This window comes from Lagenorhynchus albirostris, chromosome 3 (genome assembly GCF_949774975.1).
Source record: "Lagenorhynchus albirostris chromosome 3, mLagAlb1.1, whole genome shotgun sequence".
NCBI classification, from domain to species: Eukaryota; Metazoa; Chordata; class Mammalia; order Artiodactyla; family Delphinidae; genus Lagenorhynchus; species Lagenorhynchus albirostris.
In genome coordinates this window covers 48204952-48227216 of record NC_083097.1, presented here as the reverse complement: position 1 = coordinate 48227216, position 22265 = coordinate 48204952, and the positions used below count along the sequence as shown (strand labels likewise).

At 36.7% G+C, this 22265-nt stretch overlaps 1 protein-coding gene across 1 annotated transcript in view; it reads right to left on the bottom strand.

The window, feature by feature from the left end:
• Positions 1–22265, bottom strand: part of ZSWIM6 (zinc finger SWIM-type containing 6) — a 203006-nt gene that overhangs the window by 6311 nt on the left and 174430 nt on the right. Inside the window, 6 exon segments of the mRNA XM_060142990.1 lie at positions 2468–2603; positions 6371–6631; positions 7678–7824; positions 11166–11312; positions 11581–11757; positions 16410–16589. Coding sequence (XP_059998973.1) covers positions 2468–2603; positions 6371–6631; positions 7678–7824; positions 11166–11312; positions 11581–11757; positions 16410–16589 — 1048 coding nt within the window.

Here is a 22265-nt window from a genome sequence, read left to right as displayed (position 1 = left end):
TAAATTCAGCATGATTTCTGATTTTAATCAATGTATCTTTAAGAATATGTTGACAAATAAAGAACAACTATTGAAACAAAGCACATGCTTGGCAGTCTCTTTCAAATATATATAAGCACCAAAGAGATTAGTAGAGTAGCTATAACTGCAATAAATTTTTTACAATCATCAAAACACTGACCTTCCCTCAAGTACACCAGTGTTAGGGACTGTGGAGTAAGAGCTGGGGACCAGGAGAAGTTAGCAGGGTCAGGGTGTGATGCTGGGCTTGGGGCCCTACCCAACAGCAATTATTGCTCTGGTAAGCCAAATCCCTCATTCCCTTTTCCTTTTATCTAGGAACAGAGATGCTAGCATTTGATGGTGGCAATTAAGTAGTAAGGATTTTGGTGGGGTTGCTATTTAGCTTTTTAAAAACCCAGACTATCCCTATATTCACAGGCAGATCCTTCCAGAGTTGCTGTAGAGCACACTAGTCAACGTCCCTGGAAAGATGAGAAAATGATTGTGAAAATGCCCTTCTTCAGTATCTCCCCTCTCTTTCTAGAAAGACTAAGAAGCAAGTAAGTTACCTGTCTCTTTTCCTTCCTGTTCCCCTGGCTGCCTTGAGATGCTCTAGTAGTTCACACCGCCTCCCTCCCATGGCCATCCTTTGGCTGAGGGCGTGTGGCAGGTAGAAGAGAAGAGGTGGAAAACAATTCCCCTGTGCCCTGCTAGTGTCCCCCGTGAACGAACTGCCTGGGCAGCAACCAAGGGTGGACGTAAATGAGTTTCTGAGTGTTAGAAAAGCAAGCCTCCCCACCTGAAGGATACCTTCACATAAGCCAGAACCACAGAGAAACCTTAGCTATTTTACCCTTAAACTTTACAGTAACTGTAGCAATAGCATCTGGTGGCATCATAACATTAGTATCCTTCCCTTTACCACAGGAGCAGAATTGTTAGGATTTGAGTAAGTACAGAGCTGAACATCTGTCTTCACCTGATAACTTCCATTTCAGCTTCCCAAAATGGGAATAGGAATGTACTTATAAAACTGTGCGCTAAAATACAAACCAAGTGGTATAAAGTAATTTGGTGGTGGACTTTTGCTTATGTTAGTTATTTTATTTTTTGATATTTTAAAAACAGACAAGAGAGAACTTTTAAGGTTTCTCTGATATGTTAATGAGATTTCATGTTGCCAAGGAAAGCATGTCAAATTAAAGGATGTCAGCCTCAATACACAATGACACACAGGTACACATATACACACACACAAATACAAACACACTCTATTGCTGCATAAAAGAGGCCTCCTGTGACTTACAAGCTATACTCATACAGGAAAGGCATTGTTTTTGAATCCATTACACTGGCTGCAGAGATAGTATCTTCGATGAAAAGGTTCTGTGGAATCAAACTGTTCTCCAGCACCTCAAGCTTTTAGGTGTGTACGTGGTTTGTCTTTAGGTGGCAATAACAGGGTCTAATCGGCACTTTAACAAAAGTGTGTTAATTAAAGAGTTGCACGACAATGTAAATGTACTTAGTGCCACTGAACTGTACAGTTAAATATGGTTGAAATGGTATGTTTTATATTATGTGACTTTTACCACAATAAAAAAAAAATTTTTTTAAATGTGTTAATTTAAAAAAAAGATAAAAGGAAAAAAGCTCATGTTTTAAGAAAGGTAGATATTCCTTTCAGGTCCTTAAAGTTTAAAAGGCTATATATAAGACTGAAAAATTTAATCTTGAGTTCATTAAAAAATATTCAGCTAGAACAAATTCGTGATAAAAATAATTATTTTGTGAACTGACTTTTTAAAAGGAGGGTGAAAACAGGAAGGTCAGCAGCAGAGAATGTGTTCTAATTGTTATTACTGAAAAGGAGGGACCGAGGGGCGGATGGAAACAAAGCTGAGGCGAACAAATCCTGGAAGACCCCTGAATAGCGATGCTTCAACACTAGATACAGCTCCCATCTTCTCTCATCCTCCAGTGGAGCATAAAGGTGTTTCGGTGCTAGGATGGCTTTCCTGCGCTACTGATGGAATGTGTAATTACAGCCGGTGTGAAGGGCTCTCTCAATTATTATATTCAGTCAAGTATACGTGTTATTTACCACTGCTTCAAAAATCTTATTTTTTCTAAACAGTTATGTTATTTAGGAAGGTTTCGACTGTTGCTGCCTTGTGGTTAAACTTGGCCTGAAGTTGTTCTCTAGTCCCAAATTCCAGCTTCAAGAAAAAGCAGGATAAAGCCACCATGAACAGGAGTGACAGCAGACAAGAATACCATTCTTCCCTTACTTTAAAACAAAAGCGAAACAAGCCAACAAACCACCACCACCATAACCCAAGAAGCTTTTTTTAGTTTTTCTGCTGCCTACAAGAAAAATGAATGAATGAGAAGTCAGTTAACAGCCATTTTTCCCAGTGGGGGATTTGGATTGCCTCTGCCCGGCGGGGCTGTGAATACGTACCGCATTGCTCTCAGTGCAATTTTGTATGCCAATTCAGCATCATGAGGTAGGAGAGAGGTGAAGAGATACTTGGCAAATGTGTGCATTGGAACGCTCTCCCGATGGATTATTTCGCCTAAACCACTATATGGTCCGGCTGTAGGAAGAGAGTATACACATTTTACATTCCTAAACAAGGAACTAAGACTTCTTGTAAAGTATAGTTTAAATTTTTTATGTAAAGTTATAAACAATGCTAATCTAGTTAAGAATGTAATCTAAGTGACATAGTAGAAACGAATACAATTCTTAGTAAAATGATTCTACAGGGTAGAGTATACGATATCAAATTCACTTCAGGAACAATTCCCTGTGCCACAGCTAAAAGGAGAATCACAGAACTATGGGGGCAGAACTTTTTCACATTATAACTGCTTCAGAGAAATAAACACTCCAAAGCAGGAAACCTCACTGAATTTAAGAAAGACCCTATCTCAGTGTGTGATATCTGAGCATCCAGATTTTCAAATACACAGATGACTCTACAGCTTAACTTTGGAAACTGCCCCAGCCCCGGTCAGTCTTAGAGGCACAAATAAGCCAGGTTTCCAGAAAAGAGTTCTCTGTTTCAGGGGGAGGGATAGGGAGGATTCTGAACCACAAATCCCAATACAAAGACTTTAAATATTGTTGCTTCTAATAAGCAGAAATAGATATTAATTCTCATAAAGGATTAATAATAAAAGACCAGAATAATACTCACCGTAGGCAAAAGAAAAAAAAAATTAAAGTAACTGATTCTACCACTATTTGGACTTCAAAAGACCAATTTTAAAAGTAAAATTATATTTAAACTGTCAAAATTCATCTCTTAGTAAGTTGTGACAGGCACGGTGGCAGAGCTGACTTCCCCTATGTGCTCTCTGAATGCTACCCTAAAGAAGGACAACACCAACTTTTAAAATTAATTTTGAAAGGAAACCACAGTGGTTAGTTCAACTACTTTCCGCTTAGGTGCTGTGAGGTTTAGTTACTGTGAAGTGTTTTATAAATTAGTTTCCATGTCACCTTTGGGTTAACATCGGTTTCATGACTTCTAGAATTATGAATCATGACACTACTGCTCAAAGGACATAATACATTTGTTTTCCATGAGAAAAATAAGTCTGGTGAAGAGTTTAGAATGCAAGAAATGCAGTTCAGAGGAAATGGTGAGAGGAGTTACTGAATTGGGCACTGAGTAGGAGCATGATACATTTTAGATCATTTTAACAGAAGTTGTTTTTAAATTTCATTGTTTTATTCTTTGTTTAGTATTTTTGAATTGTTCCTTATTAAAGTACTTTGAAAGTCATGTAAATAACTTATTTTTTTACCTAGACAAATTAAAATCCATCCTAGATTTCTAATTTTATCAAATCTATTAATCTTTTTTTCTATCTTTAAGACATTTAAAAATGTTTTAGCGATCTGATATTCTTCAAAAGCTGATAAGGCATTACAATTTTACCTTTAGTTCATATAGTGAGGCCAGATTATTTGTTATATTATAGAATGTTTGCCCTCCCCCCAAATTCATATGTTAAAGCCGCAACTCTCAATGTGACTGGAAGATAAGGCCTTTATGGAGGTAATTAAGGTTAAATGAGGTCACAGGGGCCTTGACCTGGTCCAACAGAATTAGTGACCTATGAGAAGAGGCAGAAAGAGTGACCTCTGTCTCTGTCTTGTGAGGGCTCAGGGAGAAGGCAGCCATCTGTAAGGCAGGAAGAGGGCCCTCACCAGAAACTGAATTAGCCAGCACCTTGACCTTGGACTTCTCAGCCTCCAGAACTGTGAGAAATAAATTTCTGTTGTTTAAGCCACCTAACCTATAGTATTTTTTAATGGCAGCCTGAACACACTAAGACATTAACTCTATTTTTTTAAGGACTAATTACAGCAAACTTGTATATTTTCCATCTTCATTTCTCTTCCATTTCCTTTCAGTGTTTCCCTTGTACCATCAAGTTCCCTTTTTATACTATGCAGGGAAGGCCAGGATGCATAATCAACATAATAACACCTCCCAACAAGCAAAACATTCAGTCGGGTATCACAGAATTATCTGTTGATTAATAGTCAGTGTAATGCCTGAACTCTGGTATACTGAAAAATGAAAAACTGAAATTTGAAATCTAAGTTCCCCAGAAGTGCTTTTCCAATATGCCAATTGATTCAATGTGCCCATACTGTGTCCAGAAGTGATTTAACACTCAGCAACAAAATACAGGGTTACTGCTTCCTCTTTTTCATATACCTGAGTCTGCTAACTAATCTGCCCCTGAAATTCACAGAGTATAAGTGTATGAAGACCTTGGTGCCCAGTGCAGTCATCTCAGTCATGGAGCGCTTATCTTTTGGAGTTTATAGAAATGGTCCCTTGGCTTCCCCTTGGACTTCTTCCTGTCCTGCACCAACCACTCTTTGGGGCCTAGCAAGGTTGGGAAAAGAGAGGAGCATGGGGTGGGTCATCAGCCCTCCTTACAGAGCACAGTTCTCACTAAAATGTTTAATGGGAAGGTATGGACTAAGCAAAGACTAAGACAAAGTTAAAAAATATTCATGAGTAATGAACACGGAGACATTTAAAAAGGTAAGTGATGAACAGGTATCAGACACTATCAACTTTGAAAACCACACATCCTCATCTTTTCCCTCAGTATAATGAAAATCATAAGGCAGTTACCAAGAGTTAACTAAGAGCCAGCATAGAAAAGTTTATGGCTAATGATATCGCTTATATCAAAAGGAAATATATGACAGGAAACTAAGACAGTAATGAAAGGATCAAGATCATTTGAAATTTGTCAAGATGGGCTTTTATCTTTAGGGAAAAAAAACTTCAGGAGAGTACTTCAAAAAATTATTAGGAATTTTTACCAAAATTAAGCATGTTTTATTCAGAAGAATATTTCCCCTTTAAGGTGCACTTCTAAAACACATAAATGTATATTTAATGAAAATATTTTTTTCAAATCTTTAGGTTTGGACATATAAAAAGTTTTGAAATGCTATTTTCTCTAAATCCCTTCCCTATATATAGCCATTCTGAATATAAGATGAAGATACCGTACTGTATGAGCTTATTAATCACAGAGAAATCCACAGAAATAACACACATGTACTTGAGAGACAGAAGCAGTTTAAAAGATTTGACATCACCTAAATCTGTGTAAAATATCAGGCTACCACATTAATTACACTTATTCTTTTCAAGAAAAAAAAACATTAAAAAAAAAATAATGCCATCCAAAATGTATTAGGCCCTTTAGCTCTTGACCTTACAGAAAGAAGAAAACTAGACTTTGCCTTAGTGATTCTATGAAACCTTTACTTTGATGAATGTATACCTAATGTATTCTCTGAAATAATTAGCGCAGTGGAAATTCACTTCTGCAGTCTTTGGTCCTCTGTCAGCATGTGCAAATAACATGTTCAAAACCCAGACGTCAACGTAACAGCCAATAATTTGGAGGAATGCCAGCCAATTTCCATTTTATCACTTAATTGATCAAGCAAAGAGGAATATGGCTACCAGCAATAACTCACTAAATATCAAACTTGCATTTATCTCAGGAACAACACAGACTAAATAAAAACAGTCCTTTTTAAAGCTGGTGGCATTTAAATGGGGCTCATTTCTAGCAGGTTATCTTACATGACCACCTAAATCAAATGATAAACCTGTAAACATCTGAACATTTTTATTAAGTGATACTATTTTTTGGAAAGTGAACATGCCTATGACACTCAGTGACCATACCAATCAAGATAACCACCATATTAAGTGTACTCCCAACGTAAACTGTACTCCCAACATAAGAAAGCTGAGTGGCTAAATAAAATGGGCTAAACAAGTGAGAAAGTTCTTTATCATACTACCTTCTAATAGGAAGACTGCTTGCTTGCGGAAAATTTTCACCAGTGTGTCATCCAATTCAATTTCCTGAAGCTTGGAAATGAGCTGCTCCTCATTCCGGCAAACCTTCTCTTGGGTATACAGCCCATCAGGCATAATACGCTGCTGTCCCAGCCCTATTAGGGCTACTTCCACAGCTAGCGTTAAATAGGATTCCCCTTCTTCTAAGAATTTGTGTGCAGGTAGATGCTGGTATTCCAGAGACTTGCACTGTCCCATATTCTCTGTCACAAAAGAAATCAGAGTTCAGAAACTACTTTTGCAGGTACCCTGATAAGTACGATCTATTTTACCTAGTACTCTTAAATAAATTATTGACTTAACTCCAGGAAAGCCAGAAAACCATGTTTCTTAGGTTAAAGTATATAGTTTTCCAATATCTTTTAAAAAATGACCATGAATGACTAAATGTGTATGTTCTGGGGGATAGAATATTACAAATATTTTTCTCTCACTAAAAATGAATCACCAAAGAAAACTATAAGGAGAGATACTAAGCATACCTAAGAGTAAACAAAATTTTAATTAAACAAGAGTAAAATTACATGATGACTGCAATAGTTATCAAGTTTTTAAAGCCTGGCATTAAAAAAAATTTTCCATACTTTTATCACAATGTTGTAATTTATAACAAAAACAGTAGAGAATACAACATATATGTAACTCAATTCCATGGTCCTTTTTGTTGTCAAAGAGTCATCAGTCACAAGAGAAGGATTCTTTGAGGATTCTCTTATCTCTGTTAAGGTGTTTCTATTAGAAATTCTTAACAAACTTCAACTGTCCAACTCCCAAGAAAAGTGAATTCAAAGTCATACCATACCCTCACCCTCCTGATAGAGTTTGGGTCACCCATAATCCATGAAGGCAACCACCACAGGCTAGATGCTTAACTCTCCAAGCTAATCCAACCATGGGAGTAGTGAAGGGACAATCCTTCTTCCCTCCCACATGATGTACATCCTTATTTTGTATCTTTATGCTGGAAAACAGTCATAAATGCAGATAAACTCTTAGATGTACAATCATTGACTAGAAGGGAATAAATATTTTTAGGTTCTTGACACATGCTGCCAATTGTCAACTCTAAGACTTTTCCCAGTTTGTAGGAGCCTGCCTGAAAAGTGTGAGCACCCTTTCTTGCGCACTGCTAGTTCTGTTAACTATATGGATTCGTAAAACAAACTGTGAAGAAAAACAATGACCAGTGATGAATGCCATTCAGGGTTTAGGGGAAAAAAGCACATGAGACAAATGTCAATGGTTTTACCTGTAAAATCTGAGAACACAGGGAAGCTTTCATCATCAGTGCGGCAGGCTTCCATCAGGCTGCTGAAAAGAGTGCCCACGGGGTCCAGGGGGTGTCCAACCCAGCCCTCCAGATTGGTTATTGAGGTTATGCTTTTATGGGGTAGCTCTGTGTAAGAAAAGGGAATTGAGACATGGAGAGAAGTAGAGGACAGAAAGGCTTTACCATTTCCAGCATCCTGACAAATTAATACTAAATTCAATTCAAAATTCCTCTTTAATTAAAAAACAAGGGTACATAAAATCCCCAACCTGTGAACTGTTTTAAGTTCTAAAGGTTCACCTGTGAATCAATACAAATGGTGCTAACTTCCCAAGACAGCTCTCAAACATCTATTTAATTCATGTGCTCAGGCAACTAGGTTAACATTACTACTTACACTATTAAATTATGATGTATGAGGAAAATGAATTCTAAATTTTTACCTGAGAAGCTAAGGACAACTCTCCTCACTTCCTAGGAGTGGCTTTAGAGAGAACTAAGAAGTCCCCCTGGAATTATCATTGGATAACTAACTCTACAACTACGTTAAGAAGGTACTCTCAGAGTCAGTGCTCACTGGGTTATCTAAAATGGAGTCTAGAAGGCAGCTGTACCCTGGGTCGGACTTGAACTTCCGTATGAATATTTATTAAATTACTCCCCTATCACCTTATAAAAATCTTCCTTATCGTGGATCTGTAAGTCATTTAAGAGAGGACCTTTGCCACAAAGGGGAACTATAGCAGAAGATAACATATAATTTGGATGAAACATATCCTTTTCATTTTCCTCACGTAATGTTAGAACTTTCAAGTTCTCAAGAGTGCTGAGAGAAAGCTGCAAATACTTTAAGGTATATTCCATTATTGTAATAATGCAATATTTTACATCTGTTTACTAAAGTTATAAATAATAGTGGTTCCTTCTTAAAGGAAACTATAATAAAATCTATATATAATATAAAATATACAAGAAAAATATTGGCTTGTAAATAGCTAAAAAGCCATTCTGCAAGTTCAGTATTCCTTTAGAAGTCTTCTGTTTTGGACTATCAACTATTAGTACATAAAAATAAAGCATGACCTGGCACAATGTATTAAAATTTATAGAAGGTGGGTACTAGATTCCTTGGAAAGGTCTTTCCCTTCAATTTCTGTCACTGGCTTTCATATACACAACCAGGATGAAAGCAGAAACATGAGCATCACTCTTAGGAACAAGTCTCTCTCTCTCTCTCTCTCTCTCTATATATATATACACACACACACACACACACACACACACACATACATATATATTTATACATAGACTTACTGTGGTGATCATTTCAAAATATATAAATATGGAATCATTATGCTGTACACATGAAACTAATGTTATATGTCAGTTATATCTCAATTTTTAAAAAAGTTGACATATCATGCCAAATAATATTGAAAATGTACAAGATACTTCATTTACTAACCTTAGCCCCATAAGAAATAACTGTTATAGCAATTTGGAATTGTAACAGTTACAAAAAACCTATTCTTTGAATATGGACAAACAAAAAGAAAGTAGGGAAAGATATAAATATGCAGTGCTAGTAAAGAATAGTCTGAAATTAAAGTTTTCATTGTGTGCAGGATAAAAGAGAAATGAGTCTGAGAGAGACCTCAAAGACAATCAAAGGAGTCTACCTTAACATGTGTTCCAACTTACCTACATGAACTAACACTTTTACACTTTGTATTTCTTAGATATTGTAACATTTTAATTAAACTAATTTTAAAAACATTTCTTCATAGAGATCAACATGAATTTCAAAACTCTGATAATCATCGTGAGCAAGCTCTCCTGGTGCAGTATAAAAAGTACTTCACTCTCTCTTAGCCTGAGTATTTCAATCTTTTATACTTTTCAAAAGTAAATGTCTTTTGGCCGTAGATTGTGTGTGTTTAGGGGAAGGGAGATTTCAGAAAAATTTTGCAAAGGGCCAGGCAACATATTTTGTAAATACAGCTGGTAACCAGTGTTGATATGACAAACACAAAGAACTGGACAAAGTAATGATTGTTGGGGATATCACATTCCAATCCCATCTGAGCTCCCCCTTCCTTGGTTCCAGTGGTTAACTTTGGAATTTTCTTTCATCATATAAATGATAATGTTAACATTTTTAATACTTCCAATATAGAGGATATCAAAAATTACAACAAACACTCGCTCCAGCCCACTTCAACAACAACTGATTTTAAGCTGTACCCTAGATGTGTGTAAAATCAAGGAATAAAACAAAAACATAAGCAAAAAAACACAACTAAAACTACTACTCTCTGAATAAGATATAAAATTCCAGAGTAAAAACAAAACAGTCCTTACAAAGAAAAATTAAAAGATTTACACCTACAGAAGAAAAAGAAGTGCACGGATTAATCAGAAAAAGCATACATATGTCTTTCTTTTGATCAGGGCCTATGCACCTTACAACCCTTTTGCAATTACTACTACTAAGTAATGCTTATTTAAAATTTAAAAGATTAATAAACTGAGATAAAGAGGAGTTAAATGTGTCCTGTCAGTTGACAGCTCAACGATTGTTATTTACAGAATTTGAAAAATCCAGTTCTGTTTTTTTCCTTAGCTTTCATTGGAGTGTAGTTTTTGTTTTTTTTTTTAAGATTTTTTTTTGATGTGGACCATTTTTAAAGTCTTTACTGAACTTGTTACAATATTGCTTCTGTTTTACGTTTTGGTTTTTTGGCCAAGAGGCATGTGGGATCTCAGCTCCCCAACCAGGGATTGAACCCACACCCCCTGCATTGGAAGGCGAAGTCTTAACCACTGGACCACCAGAGCAGTCCCCAGGAGTTCTGTTTGATCGCTTTAAATACATATCATGTCCTGATGTACAAATTATTACAATTAAACTGTTTTATAGTGCTTCCACACTCTGTCAGGCCCTGCTTTCAGTGCTTTACAGAAACTAACTAGTTTAATCTTTTCAACTCTAAGAGACAGGTCCTCAACCGAGCCCCATTCCATAGTCAAGTCAATGCCTAAGGTCTCCCAGCTGGGACCTCCTGCCAGGATTCAAACATAGGCAGTCTACCCCCCCAGAGCCCTTACTATCACAATTAAAATGCTCTTTCACAAAATGAAATATCTGGCTAACTTGCATTTTAGATAATTCCGACATACGACATAACTCAAACAGTAAAAAAAAAAAACAAAACCTCCCCTTTAAAAAATTAACCAACCTAAGAAACTTGTAAAAAAATTTTATTTCTTACAACATTCAACGGGTGGGGGTGGGGGGATGCCTAACATTTCTCACAGATCAGCTATTAAATAGTTCAAATGAGTGGTGAGTAAAGCCATCACCATGGCTCTAATTTTAAAAGTTCTCTCCCCAAAGAGCATAAAACCTAGTGACATCATCACCAAGAATCCCATTCCAATGGAAACAGACTCCTTCACACATTTACCTTTTTTTTGAGTTCGGAACATTTCCAGCTGTTTCTGTTGCTGCCGTCTTAACGTGTTAACAATAGCTATTGCTAGTCTCAGTGCTTCTCTGGGGTACCCATGAGAACGTAATGCATCCACTCGTGCACAGGCTGTAGGAACGTGTTCTAAAACAGAAAGTTAAGGGGGGAAGGCTGCCATTATCAGATATATCTATAAAAACAGGATTTAATAGTAAGATGTTTTCCCCTGAAATACTATTAAAAAGACACAAGAAACCATTTCTGAACTTGGATTTGAATGAAAACTCCTATTGCCAAGCATTCATCCATCTCCCATTGAATCCCTCAACTCTCCTCCTCCCACTCCAATAATGCTATAGAAACTAAACAAAGAAGTAAGTCATGGAAATGTCTTTCCGGTTTGGCCACTTACCATGCCAGAGGGGCCACCCGCGGGAGTCAAAGAGGGAGTTTTCAGCGTCGTCATGGTAACAGTAGTTGGTGTACAGGTCACTGCTGATAATGTGCTGCAAGTGGCTGTCCTGCCAGTGGAGATCGCATGCCTCGATGGCTCGGGTGAACACTGTCCGATGTGGCCTGTTCGATGAATCTGTTTTTTCCACAATTCAGAAAGCCGTGTCAGCTATTGTTCACATGTGAACAAATCAGTCATACCATACCATTCTGTGGCCAGATGTTCATGAACACACCCACACACATTGTCCTGCACCCCCTAAGCAGAAGGATGAAGGGTGAATATTCTCATGTCCTAAGTACTAGGAGGCAAATCAGACCAAAGAGCCACCATTCACTCACTTGTTTTATCAAACACAAACACTCTGCAGCCATCAGAGCTAAGGTTAAAGGCATCCTGCAAAAAGAACCGTCAAGTCTAGTTTCCATGCCAAATACACTGAAAGGAGGCACTCGGCACAAAAATCACATGAAAACTCACTGCTCCCCACTTCTGAGGTGCTGTGGTGAACTGCCCTGATGGGATCAACAGCTCTCACAAACACTATGCAAGAGATGAGACACCAGCCATGGAACCTTTCAGGAAGATGCAATCAGCCTTTAAAAATACGCAGAAGGGTTGTGCTTTTGGTTGTATTTTTTAACTATATTGTGCGGTTTTGCACAATTAAAACTATTATGCTTCTTGGGATATAATGATTAAATGTCACTTTATATCCCAAAGGGCATAAATGCATATATTTAACATTTCACAAAGCCACACAACATAGCTACAAAACAAACCAGCGCACTTACCTTGCCCCTACAGGCTGCCTCCTGACTCTTGTGCAGGTTCCATGACTGGTGTGATGTCCCCCAGCATAGTGTATGCCAGGGCATCACAAAAGAGCAGAAGCACACACTCTGAAGAGGGTTCAAGTTTCAGGACCTAACAGAGAAAAGAAATGTTTGGGGAATAAAGGATATTTTTACCCCAACCTCTGGGATTATTCAGTTCTTCTGGAAAAAAATCGTTCAAATTCTACCTGCACTCCCACCCCTTAGGTCCCCAACTCCAGACTTACCTTAAACTGTGGCAGAAACCTTAGAAAGAGCCTCAGCTGACACTCAGGGTAACAAACTATTTTTATTTATGTGTGCTTTATTTAGCTCAAGTATCACCCCTCACTGTCCTGAGGCTTAACTAAATGAGAAGGAAAATCTGGAGCTTCCTTAGTTGGTAAAGTTTCATCTTCCTCTCCCTGGAGCTTTGGCTAAGCACAGACATAAAGGAAATCATAAAAATCAAAATACAACTGAATCAAGAAGAGCTCTGAAAACTCATCTAGACCAACCCCTCTATTCTGCTGATGGAACTGAAAATTGAGAGAAGTAAAGTGACTTGCCAAGGTCACACGGCCAGGCAATGGCAGTCAAGATCAAAACACAGATAACCTCACTCCAAATTCAGCTACTTAGGCTGTTCTGAAAGGCTTCTGAATGGTCTTTAACAGAAAGAGACATTACTTCAGCTTGGTCTCAGGTGGACTTAGACATCTGTATTTGAATGGCAGACATATCAAAATGCATGGATGACATAATTTGAGAGGCCTAAACACTGATGTATCTGTTCTGGCCCCTGCCCAGACTCCTTGTTAGCAGCAGACGGAGGGACACTTTGCAAATGGGAAGAGTTGGCCCTACATTTAATAGCCTTTGGAACCTACCACGGCTTTTTGCAGAGCAGAATAAATCTACCCCTACTCAACAAGAAACTGGTTCCATGACTTCGTATAGTCAATCAATCAAATATTCCAAAGTCCAAATCTCACACGAGTATTTTTAAATGGCTTTCTAATTTCATTTATTTTGTTTAACTCAAATCATAGAAACAGAATTTAAAATTAAAAGGAGACTTTAGAAAGCAACATATTATTATACACTTATTAAAAGAATGAGAGTTCTGTCTGTTTGACCCACTGTGGTATCAATAATAAAAGCAAGCTGTGGGTATGATTCCATTGAAAAAATTAAAATCTTAACTTTTCATGTTTGTATGTGACTGTAAGAGCATAGCGCAACGTACAGGACATACACCAGGACAGTGGTTAGCTCTAAGAGTCTGATACAACCAACTGTAACAAAAAAGACTAAATACTATTGGTATTTAAACGAAAATGTAAGATACAAAGCTCTATAATAGCATGGAAACAAACAAACAAAAATACATACATAGACAATGACTAAAAAGATATACAAACAAAAATTGATTAAGTATCAAAATTATGGTCAAATTTTATCTTAGATATCTGTGTTTTTTTGACTTTCGCAATAACAGAAAAAAGAAACAGATGATCTTAACCAAATTGTTGAAATGATAAACACAGGGACTTCCCTGGTGGTGCAGTGGTTAAGAATCTGCCTGCCAATGCAGGGGACGTGGGTTCGAGCCCTGGTCCAGGAAGATCCCACATGCTGTGGAGCAACTAAGCCCGTGCGTCACAACTATTGAGCCTACGCTCTAGATCCCGTGAGCCACAACTACTGAAGCCCATATGCCTAGAGCCTGTGCTCCGCAACAAGAGAAGCCACCGCAATGAGAAGCCCGCGCACCACAATGAAGAGTAGCTCCTGCTCACCACAGCTAGAGAGAAAGCCCATGCGCAGCAACGAAGACCCAACGCAGCCAAAATAAGTAAATAAATAACCGATAAACACTAATCCGTAAAAAATTTTCAAGTATAAAATAATATTAGTTTTTTAACCAAAAAAGTTTTAAAAAGGCTCTCATTCAAATATATTTAAAAAACAAACACACTACTCTTTCTAAGGGTGTGGATTCTAATGTTGTCAGTTAATTCTAACAAATAATCTCAGCGAAGACAGGGCCTGATTTGTGCTTCACTTTCACTCTGATGTGCAAACACATGCAATTCTGCCCATGGTCTGTACCACATGCACTCACTGCCCAGCGGCATGGCTGCTGGGCTCTGCTGTCACCAAAGGCTCTCCCTTTGCCAGCCCGCTCAGCCCTCCAGCAGAAGTACTGCAGGCTGAGCACCCGAGCCCCTCTGTAGGGATGTCTCTTCCGACAGCCCCTCTGGAGAATGTGGGTGTTCTGCTAAAAGGAGGAGCCCTGGTGCCTTTAGGCACAACAGCTATAAATATTGCCCTTAGAAACTAGTCCTGACTTCATATCCCTGGGCCAAACCATAAATGAAATGAACTCTTTTTTTCCGGAGGCTGGACCACTTCCTAAGAGTTTTCTAAAGCCTCTGAAATATTCATATTTAACCAAGGGGAAAGCAACCAAATGGAAAGTAAAAAAGTAAACTGTAAAATGTTAGGATGGCAGTCACAAAAAAGCAGGTGGGGAGTGAAACAGAGAAAACTCCAAATAAAGTTAAAAAAAATTTATTGCCTATGGAGACGTAAGCATACCTTTTTCTAGCAATAGAAGAGAATAAATGTTGAATTGTTAAACTTGAAAATTCTGAGCTTCTGGAAAAAAACTTGGGGTATAAGGAAGGGGTAGATTTATTTTCTTTGAAGTTATTAAATAAAATCATCATGGGCAATAAAGATACGACAGATTTCAAATACTGAATTCCCAAGGCAAATATCTCTAGACAAAGGAGAGCCAGACGATCATCTTTCCCAAGGCCTGAAACTTCTTTTTGATTGGACAAGTCCCTATGGAGTAATACATATTATTTTCTCTCTTTGTAGAGACTGAAAATACTATGCTAACATCACATTTCATTCTCAGCACATTGTCCAGCTCTTTCTAGGAGTACCAACTCCAGATGGGGCCAGAAAACAGAATGACAGTCTCGATTCCTGAATCCTTCTGATGTCATTTAACTCCCACCTTGCATCTATCATAACTTTAAAGTCTTCCAGGTTTTCTCAAAAAAGGGGGAGCAGCAGCACAAACTTACACAAGAAGAGTGACAGAGTTAGTGAACGAAATTTGTATTTGCAAGAGTTAACTACTTTAAAGATTTGGTTCTGAAAGAGAGGAGGAAATTCTGTGGTAGCTAGCAGGGACAATGGGGGCAAGGAAAGATTTTTTAAGATGAGAGAGACTTGAGCTAAATGGGTGGGTCCAATAGAGAGGGAGAAGCTTAAAAACAACAACAACAAACAAAAACCAATACAGAAATGAGAGACCGAGATTCTTAAGAGGCTATCTGAAAATGTCTGGGAGCATTTCTTAGTTGTCCAAAGACTGGAGGGCACTATTAGCCTACAGTAGGTGGGAACAAGTATGCTAGACAGTCCTTCACAATAAAGAATTTTCCTGGTCTGAATGCCAGCAGCACCCCATGCTCCTGCAGCCCCAGTCATTAAATGTTTACTTGCTGTATTCTAAAACTAGGAATTTTTAACTGATTAAATTGTATAGTAGCTCAAATATGAACTGACCAACAGATATAAAAACACACAGCTCCTCAATCCTCTCAATATTTTGTTTTACAATATACTACCCACCCATTCCATGATTTTTAAAAATATATTCAAACTAAATAATTAATAGGCAATTTTAACACATACTAGTAGTATATATAAGTATTATACCCATCTGTATTCTGAGAATATGAAAAAAAGTTATAGAAAGGTCTCACATAAAACTTAAAACACACACACACACACATTCATATCAAAACATATTTTAAGTCTGTGAGTTATATAGCAAGTTCTTAAGTGAGTAAAATAATTTTCCCAAATCTATTGTAAGTTAGTGTTATAAACACAGATGCACAATTAGGTAGATACAAAGTGAGCAGATTACCACTGTGTACTCACCTTGGTTAGCATTCGCACCCTGAGGCAGAGCATTGGTTAAGTTAGGTAATTCACTGCCATGATTTCCATCTTCCCATGGACAGACGTCAACACCATTCCACTTTTTCAACTGTTTTAGCCAGCTGGCCTTCTGCTCCAACTTGCAGTGGGGATTTAAAACTATACACATCCACAGAGCACCTAATTTAAAGGGAGAGAGGAAAGCAAATTTTTTTAAAAGTTGACAAGTGTCCAATCCTAATAGCTAATGACAAACCATTTCAAAATGGACCCAAGTCTGCAGTTTTATAATGCAATTCTCCCTTGTCCAAGCAACAAATCTCACATAGAGGTTAATGTAAAGAGGACAAAAGAGCACAAATTTGAACCAAAGAATCCAAACACTGTTACATATAAAGATGAAAGATATTTCAAATGGTAATTGTAATCACTTTCCTACTTGTGTGACATTTTGGGCAAAAGTCAATAAAGAATACAACCTTAAGGACCAATTTGTTACTTTAATTTACAAGCAGATTTTATTCATGGATGCTGCAACAAACCACTCTAAATGGTTCTTCTGTGCAAAAATTAAATTTACTTTTAAGAGTATCTTTTAAAAATAAAATCATAAAGGCATAACAATGGACATGAATAAACTATTTCCCAGTCTCCATATAAGCATTTCAAACTTTATTATGCTCGTTAATTAGTATGCATATCCATATATCAACAGATCTTTTAAAAATAAAATTTACTTAAACATGCTTCCCTAAATGATTTAACCAGGAATTAACCTTTATATAAATGAAATCACTAAATTTATGTCTTTTTGTGAGTGAAATCACTAAACGTTTATCAAAAGTTCACTTGCTTTAAAATGAAAAGACAACCTGTGGACTCGGAGAAAATATTTCAAGACAATGTGACAGACGAGGGCTTAATTTCCAAAATACACAAATGTCTCATACAGCTCAATATCCAAAAAAAACCCCACAAAAAACAAACCAATCAAAAAAGGGGCAGAAGACCTAAATAGACATTTCTGCAAAGAAAACGTACAGATGGCCAACAGGCACATGAAGAGATGCTCAACATCACTAATCATCAGAGAAATGCAAATTAAAACTACAATGAAGTATCACCTCACACTGGTCAGAATGCCCATCATCAAAAAGTCTACAAGTAATAAATGCTGGAGAAGGTGTGGAGAAAAGGGAACCCTCCTACACTGTTGGTGAGAATGTAAATTGGTACAGCCACATATGGAGAACAGTATGGAGGTTCCCTAAAAAACTAAAAATAGAGTTACCATATGATCCAGCAATCCCACTCCGGGGCATATATCTGGAAAAGACGACAACTCAGATTCAAAAAGATACATGCACCCCAATGTTCATAGCAGCACTATTTACAATGGCCAAGACATGGAAGCAACCTAAGTGTCCACCAACCGATGAGTGGATAAAGATGTGGTGTGTACATACATACAAACATACACACACAATGGAATATTACTCAGCCATAAAAAAGAATGAAATAATGCCATATGCAGCAACATGGATGGACCTAGAGTTTATCATACTAAGTGAAGTTAAGTCAGAAAGAGAAAGACACAATGTTATATGATATCACATGTGGGATCTACAAGTAGTACAAATGAACTTATTTACAAAACAAACAGATTCACAGACATAGAAAACTTATGATTACCAAAGGGAAAAGGGAGGGAGGGATAAATTAGGAATATGGGACTAACAGACTAACATATATAAAATAAACAACACGGATTTACTGTATAGCACAGGGAACTACAGTCAATATCTTGTAAACACCTTTAATAGAAAAGAATCAAATATGTATATATATTTTTGATTCTATATATATATAGCCAAATCACTTTGCTGTACACCTGAAACTTACACAGTATTTTAAATCAACTATACTTCAATTAAAAAGTTCACTTGTTTTTCAAAGGAAAAGCCCTAATGAATTTAGAAGGTATAACTCATAATTTGAAAAATTAAGGTACTGATAAAATGTATCATTCCTTTCTACATTTTTCAAAAAGATAGCTAAGTCAAGCAAATATTCCACAAGTTTTAGAAGTTCAAGTTTGGGAATTCCCTGGTGGTCCCGTGGTCAGGACTCCATGCTTCCACTGCAGGGGGCATGGGTAAGATCCTGCAGGCTTTGCCATGTGGCCAAAAAAAAAAGTTTTTACTTTACCAATTTCAAAACAAGACAGATACCAGTACTTCAAAGCCATTCACAACACTCTTTCTTTGAAAAGGTTTGTATGTGTATCTGTGTTTATTTTAATCAGTTGTGTTAACCAAGTGAATAATAAGGTAAGAATGGTCTGTTTATGTTTTGTTTGTCCAAAAGTGATGCTTTACATTCTTCCACATTTAAAATTAGCAAGCTTCTTCAATTATAGAATCTGTTATTTTAAATATCAAATAATGTTTACCAACAGAAAATAAACATAGCCACAACCTAAGCCACAGATATTTATAATTCACATTTCTATATTTTAAAATGCCAATTAGAAACAAAAATGTGATAGATCAAGATGGAGTAAAGCCCACTACGGCTTATCTCTCCCCATAATTACAACTAAAAACTGGGCAAAATACAAAAAGCAGCAATCTGAGGCCTCTGAAAAGTAAACAACAGCAAGCGGTTTGTGGAAATAAAACTTGAAGAAATTTAAGTCATATGGGGGTGACTTCCTGTTACTTTCCCCCCTCTTTTCTCTCCTGGCTTGCACGTAAGATTAGCCCCATTTGGGGAACTATGTAGAAGGCATATTAGAGCAACAACTTGAGAGAAACCTCATCTACCTGGTGAGAGGATTGGGAAAAGGGAACCCCCTCCCACTCAGAAGCTAGAGAGGGAGATCCCTGGATATTCTGTACAAAAATAGGCACAAATACTGGTCACACCTCACGTGCATGAGACTGCCCCAACGCAGCACAGCAAAGGTTTTGAAAACTTTACTGACATCACCCAAAGAAGGTAAAACAGAACTCAAAGTCTGAGTATGTACTATTGAATGTATGCTTTAAAAAAACAAAAATTTCTCCGGAGGATTATAATAGGACCCAGACTCTTACAATTCAGTATTTAAAATGTTCAGGATCCAAAATTACTTGGCTTACAAAGAGAAAGAGAAAGGTGATCAATTCTCAAGGGAAAAAACAATGAACCAGATTTTAGAATTATCTATCAGAGACTTTATGCAACTGTTGTAACTATGTTCCACCAGATGAAGATAAACACTATTGACAGAAGTGAATATGAACTATAAAAAAAGAATAGAAATGTTAGAATTGAAAAAACAATATCCAAAATAAAAAATTCACTAGATAGGATTAATAGTAGAATGGATATGACAGAGGTAAAAGTCAGTAAATTTGAAGACAGAAATGATCTCATCTGAAGAAGAGAGAGAAACAATCAGAAGAAAATGAACAGAGCCTTAAGACAGGTGGGAAAATATCAAAAGTAACATCTGTATCATTGGAGATCCAAAGAAGATGAGAAATAGCTACAGAAAAACTCAAAAGAAATAATTACTGAAAACTTCCCAAAATTGAAGATATGAATTTACAGATCAAAGAAGCTGAGCTAACCAAAAAATCCATGCCCAGTGATAATGAAATCACTGAAAACCAAAGAGAGAAAAAAAAAATATTGAAAACAGTCAGAGAAAAATGAAATGCCGTATAAAGGAGAATGTCTCAAATAATTATTCTTGTCAGAAATTATACAGGACAGAAGACAGTAGAGCGATGTCTTTAAAGTGTTAAAAGAAATGGAAATATCAACCCAGAGTTGGCAAAATATCATTCATGAATGATGGTGAAATGAAGGCTTTCTCAGATCAGGAAAAACTAACAACATATATTGTTCAAGAGACCTGATGCTAAAGGAAGTTCTTCAGGCTGAAGAGAAATAATACCAGAGGGAAACTTGGAACTATATGAATAAAGGAAGAGGAACAGAAATAATAAATACCTAAGTAAATGTCATGGACTACTTTTGTCCTTCTAAGTTCTTTAAGATAAGTATGACAACTGAAAGCAAAAATGTGAACATTGTCTTCTGGTATTTTAAACGTATGTAGATGTTATACACATGAAAACTATAGCATAAAGGAGGGAGAGTAAAGGGACCTATATGGTTGTTAGATTCTACATTCTTTTTTAAGTGGCAAAGTATAAACTCAAAGTAGACTGTTTAAGGTTAGATATATTTCTTGTAATACTGAAACCATTAAAAAAATACAAGGAGATACAAACAAAAAGGACAATAGATAAATTAAAATGAAATACTAAAAAAAATGTTTAAAAATAATCCAAAGAAGGAGAAAAGGCAGGAGGGAGGAAACAAAGGAACAAAAACAGAGAGGATAAATAGGAAACAAATGATTAAATGGTAGACCTACATTGAACTACATCAATAATTATAGCAAATGTAAATCATCTAAACATACCAATTAGAAGAGATGGTGAAATCAGGTTGAAAAACAAGATCCAACTCTATGCTATGTACTAGAAACCCTCTCCAAATATAATGACATAGATAAATTAAATGGAAAAGGATGGAAAAAGATACACCATGCAAACACTTTCAAAACAAAGTTGGAGTGGCCATATTATTATCAGACAAAGTAGACTTTGGAACAAGAAATGCTACACCAGATAAAGTGAAACATAACATGATAAAAGGGTCAGTTCTACAAAAAACATAACAATCCTAAATGAGGATGCTGCACCTAACATTAAGACTTCAAAATATATGAAGCAAAAAGTGACAGAGCTGAAAGGAGAAACACACAAATCCAGTTACATTTGGAGATCTCAATACTTCTCTCTCAATAACTAACAGAACAAGTAGACAGAAAATTAGCAAGGATAAAGAATGCCTAAAACAATACTATCAACCAACTTAATCTAACTGACATTCATAGAACACTCCACTTAGCATTAGTAGAAAAACAAAACAAAACAAAATCTTATACTTTCTAAAATGCACAAAGAACATTTACCAAGGTAGTCCATATTCTGGGCCATAAAACAAACTTTGACAAATATTAAAGAAGTGAAGTCATACAAATTATATTCTCTAATGTAGCAGAATTAAATTAGAAATCAATTACAGGATGATATTTGGAAAATTCCCAAATATCTGGGCATTAACACAATTCCAAGTAAGTCATGAGTAAAAGAAGTAACAAAAGAAAACAGAAAATATTTTGTTCTGAATGAAAATGCAAATAAAATATATCAAAACTTGTGATCTACAGCTAAAAAGAGTTTAGAAATCTATAGTATTAAATGCTTGTATTGGAAAAGAAGGAAAGATTCAAATCAATAATCTAAATATCCACCTTAAGAAACTAGAAAAAGAATGAGACATCAAAGGCAAAGCAAGCAGAAAGAAGGAAATAACAGATCAGAAATCAATTAAATGGAAAACACCACCTAAGTTTTTTTTAATGAAACCAAAAGCTAGTTCTTTTTTTTTTTTTTTTTTTTTGCGGTACGTGGGCCTCTCACTACCGTGGCCTCTCCCATTGCGGAGCACAGGCTCCGGACACACAGGCCCAGCGGCCATGGCTCACGGGCCCAGCCGCTCCGCGGCATGTGGGATCCTCCCGGACTGGGACACGAACCTGTGTCCCCTGCATCAGCAGGCGGACTCTCAACCACTGTGCCACCAGGGAAGCCAAAGCTATTTCTTTAAAAAGATTAATAAAGCTATAATCAGTCTGACCAAAAAAAGACAGGACAAACTATGAGTATCAGGAATAAAAAAGGGCACATCATTATAGATCCTAGAGGCATTAAAAGGCTCATAAAGGAATAC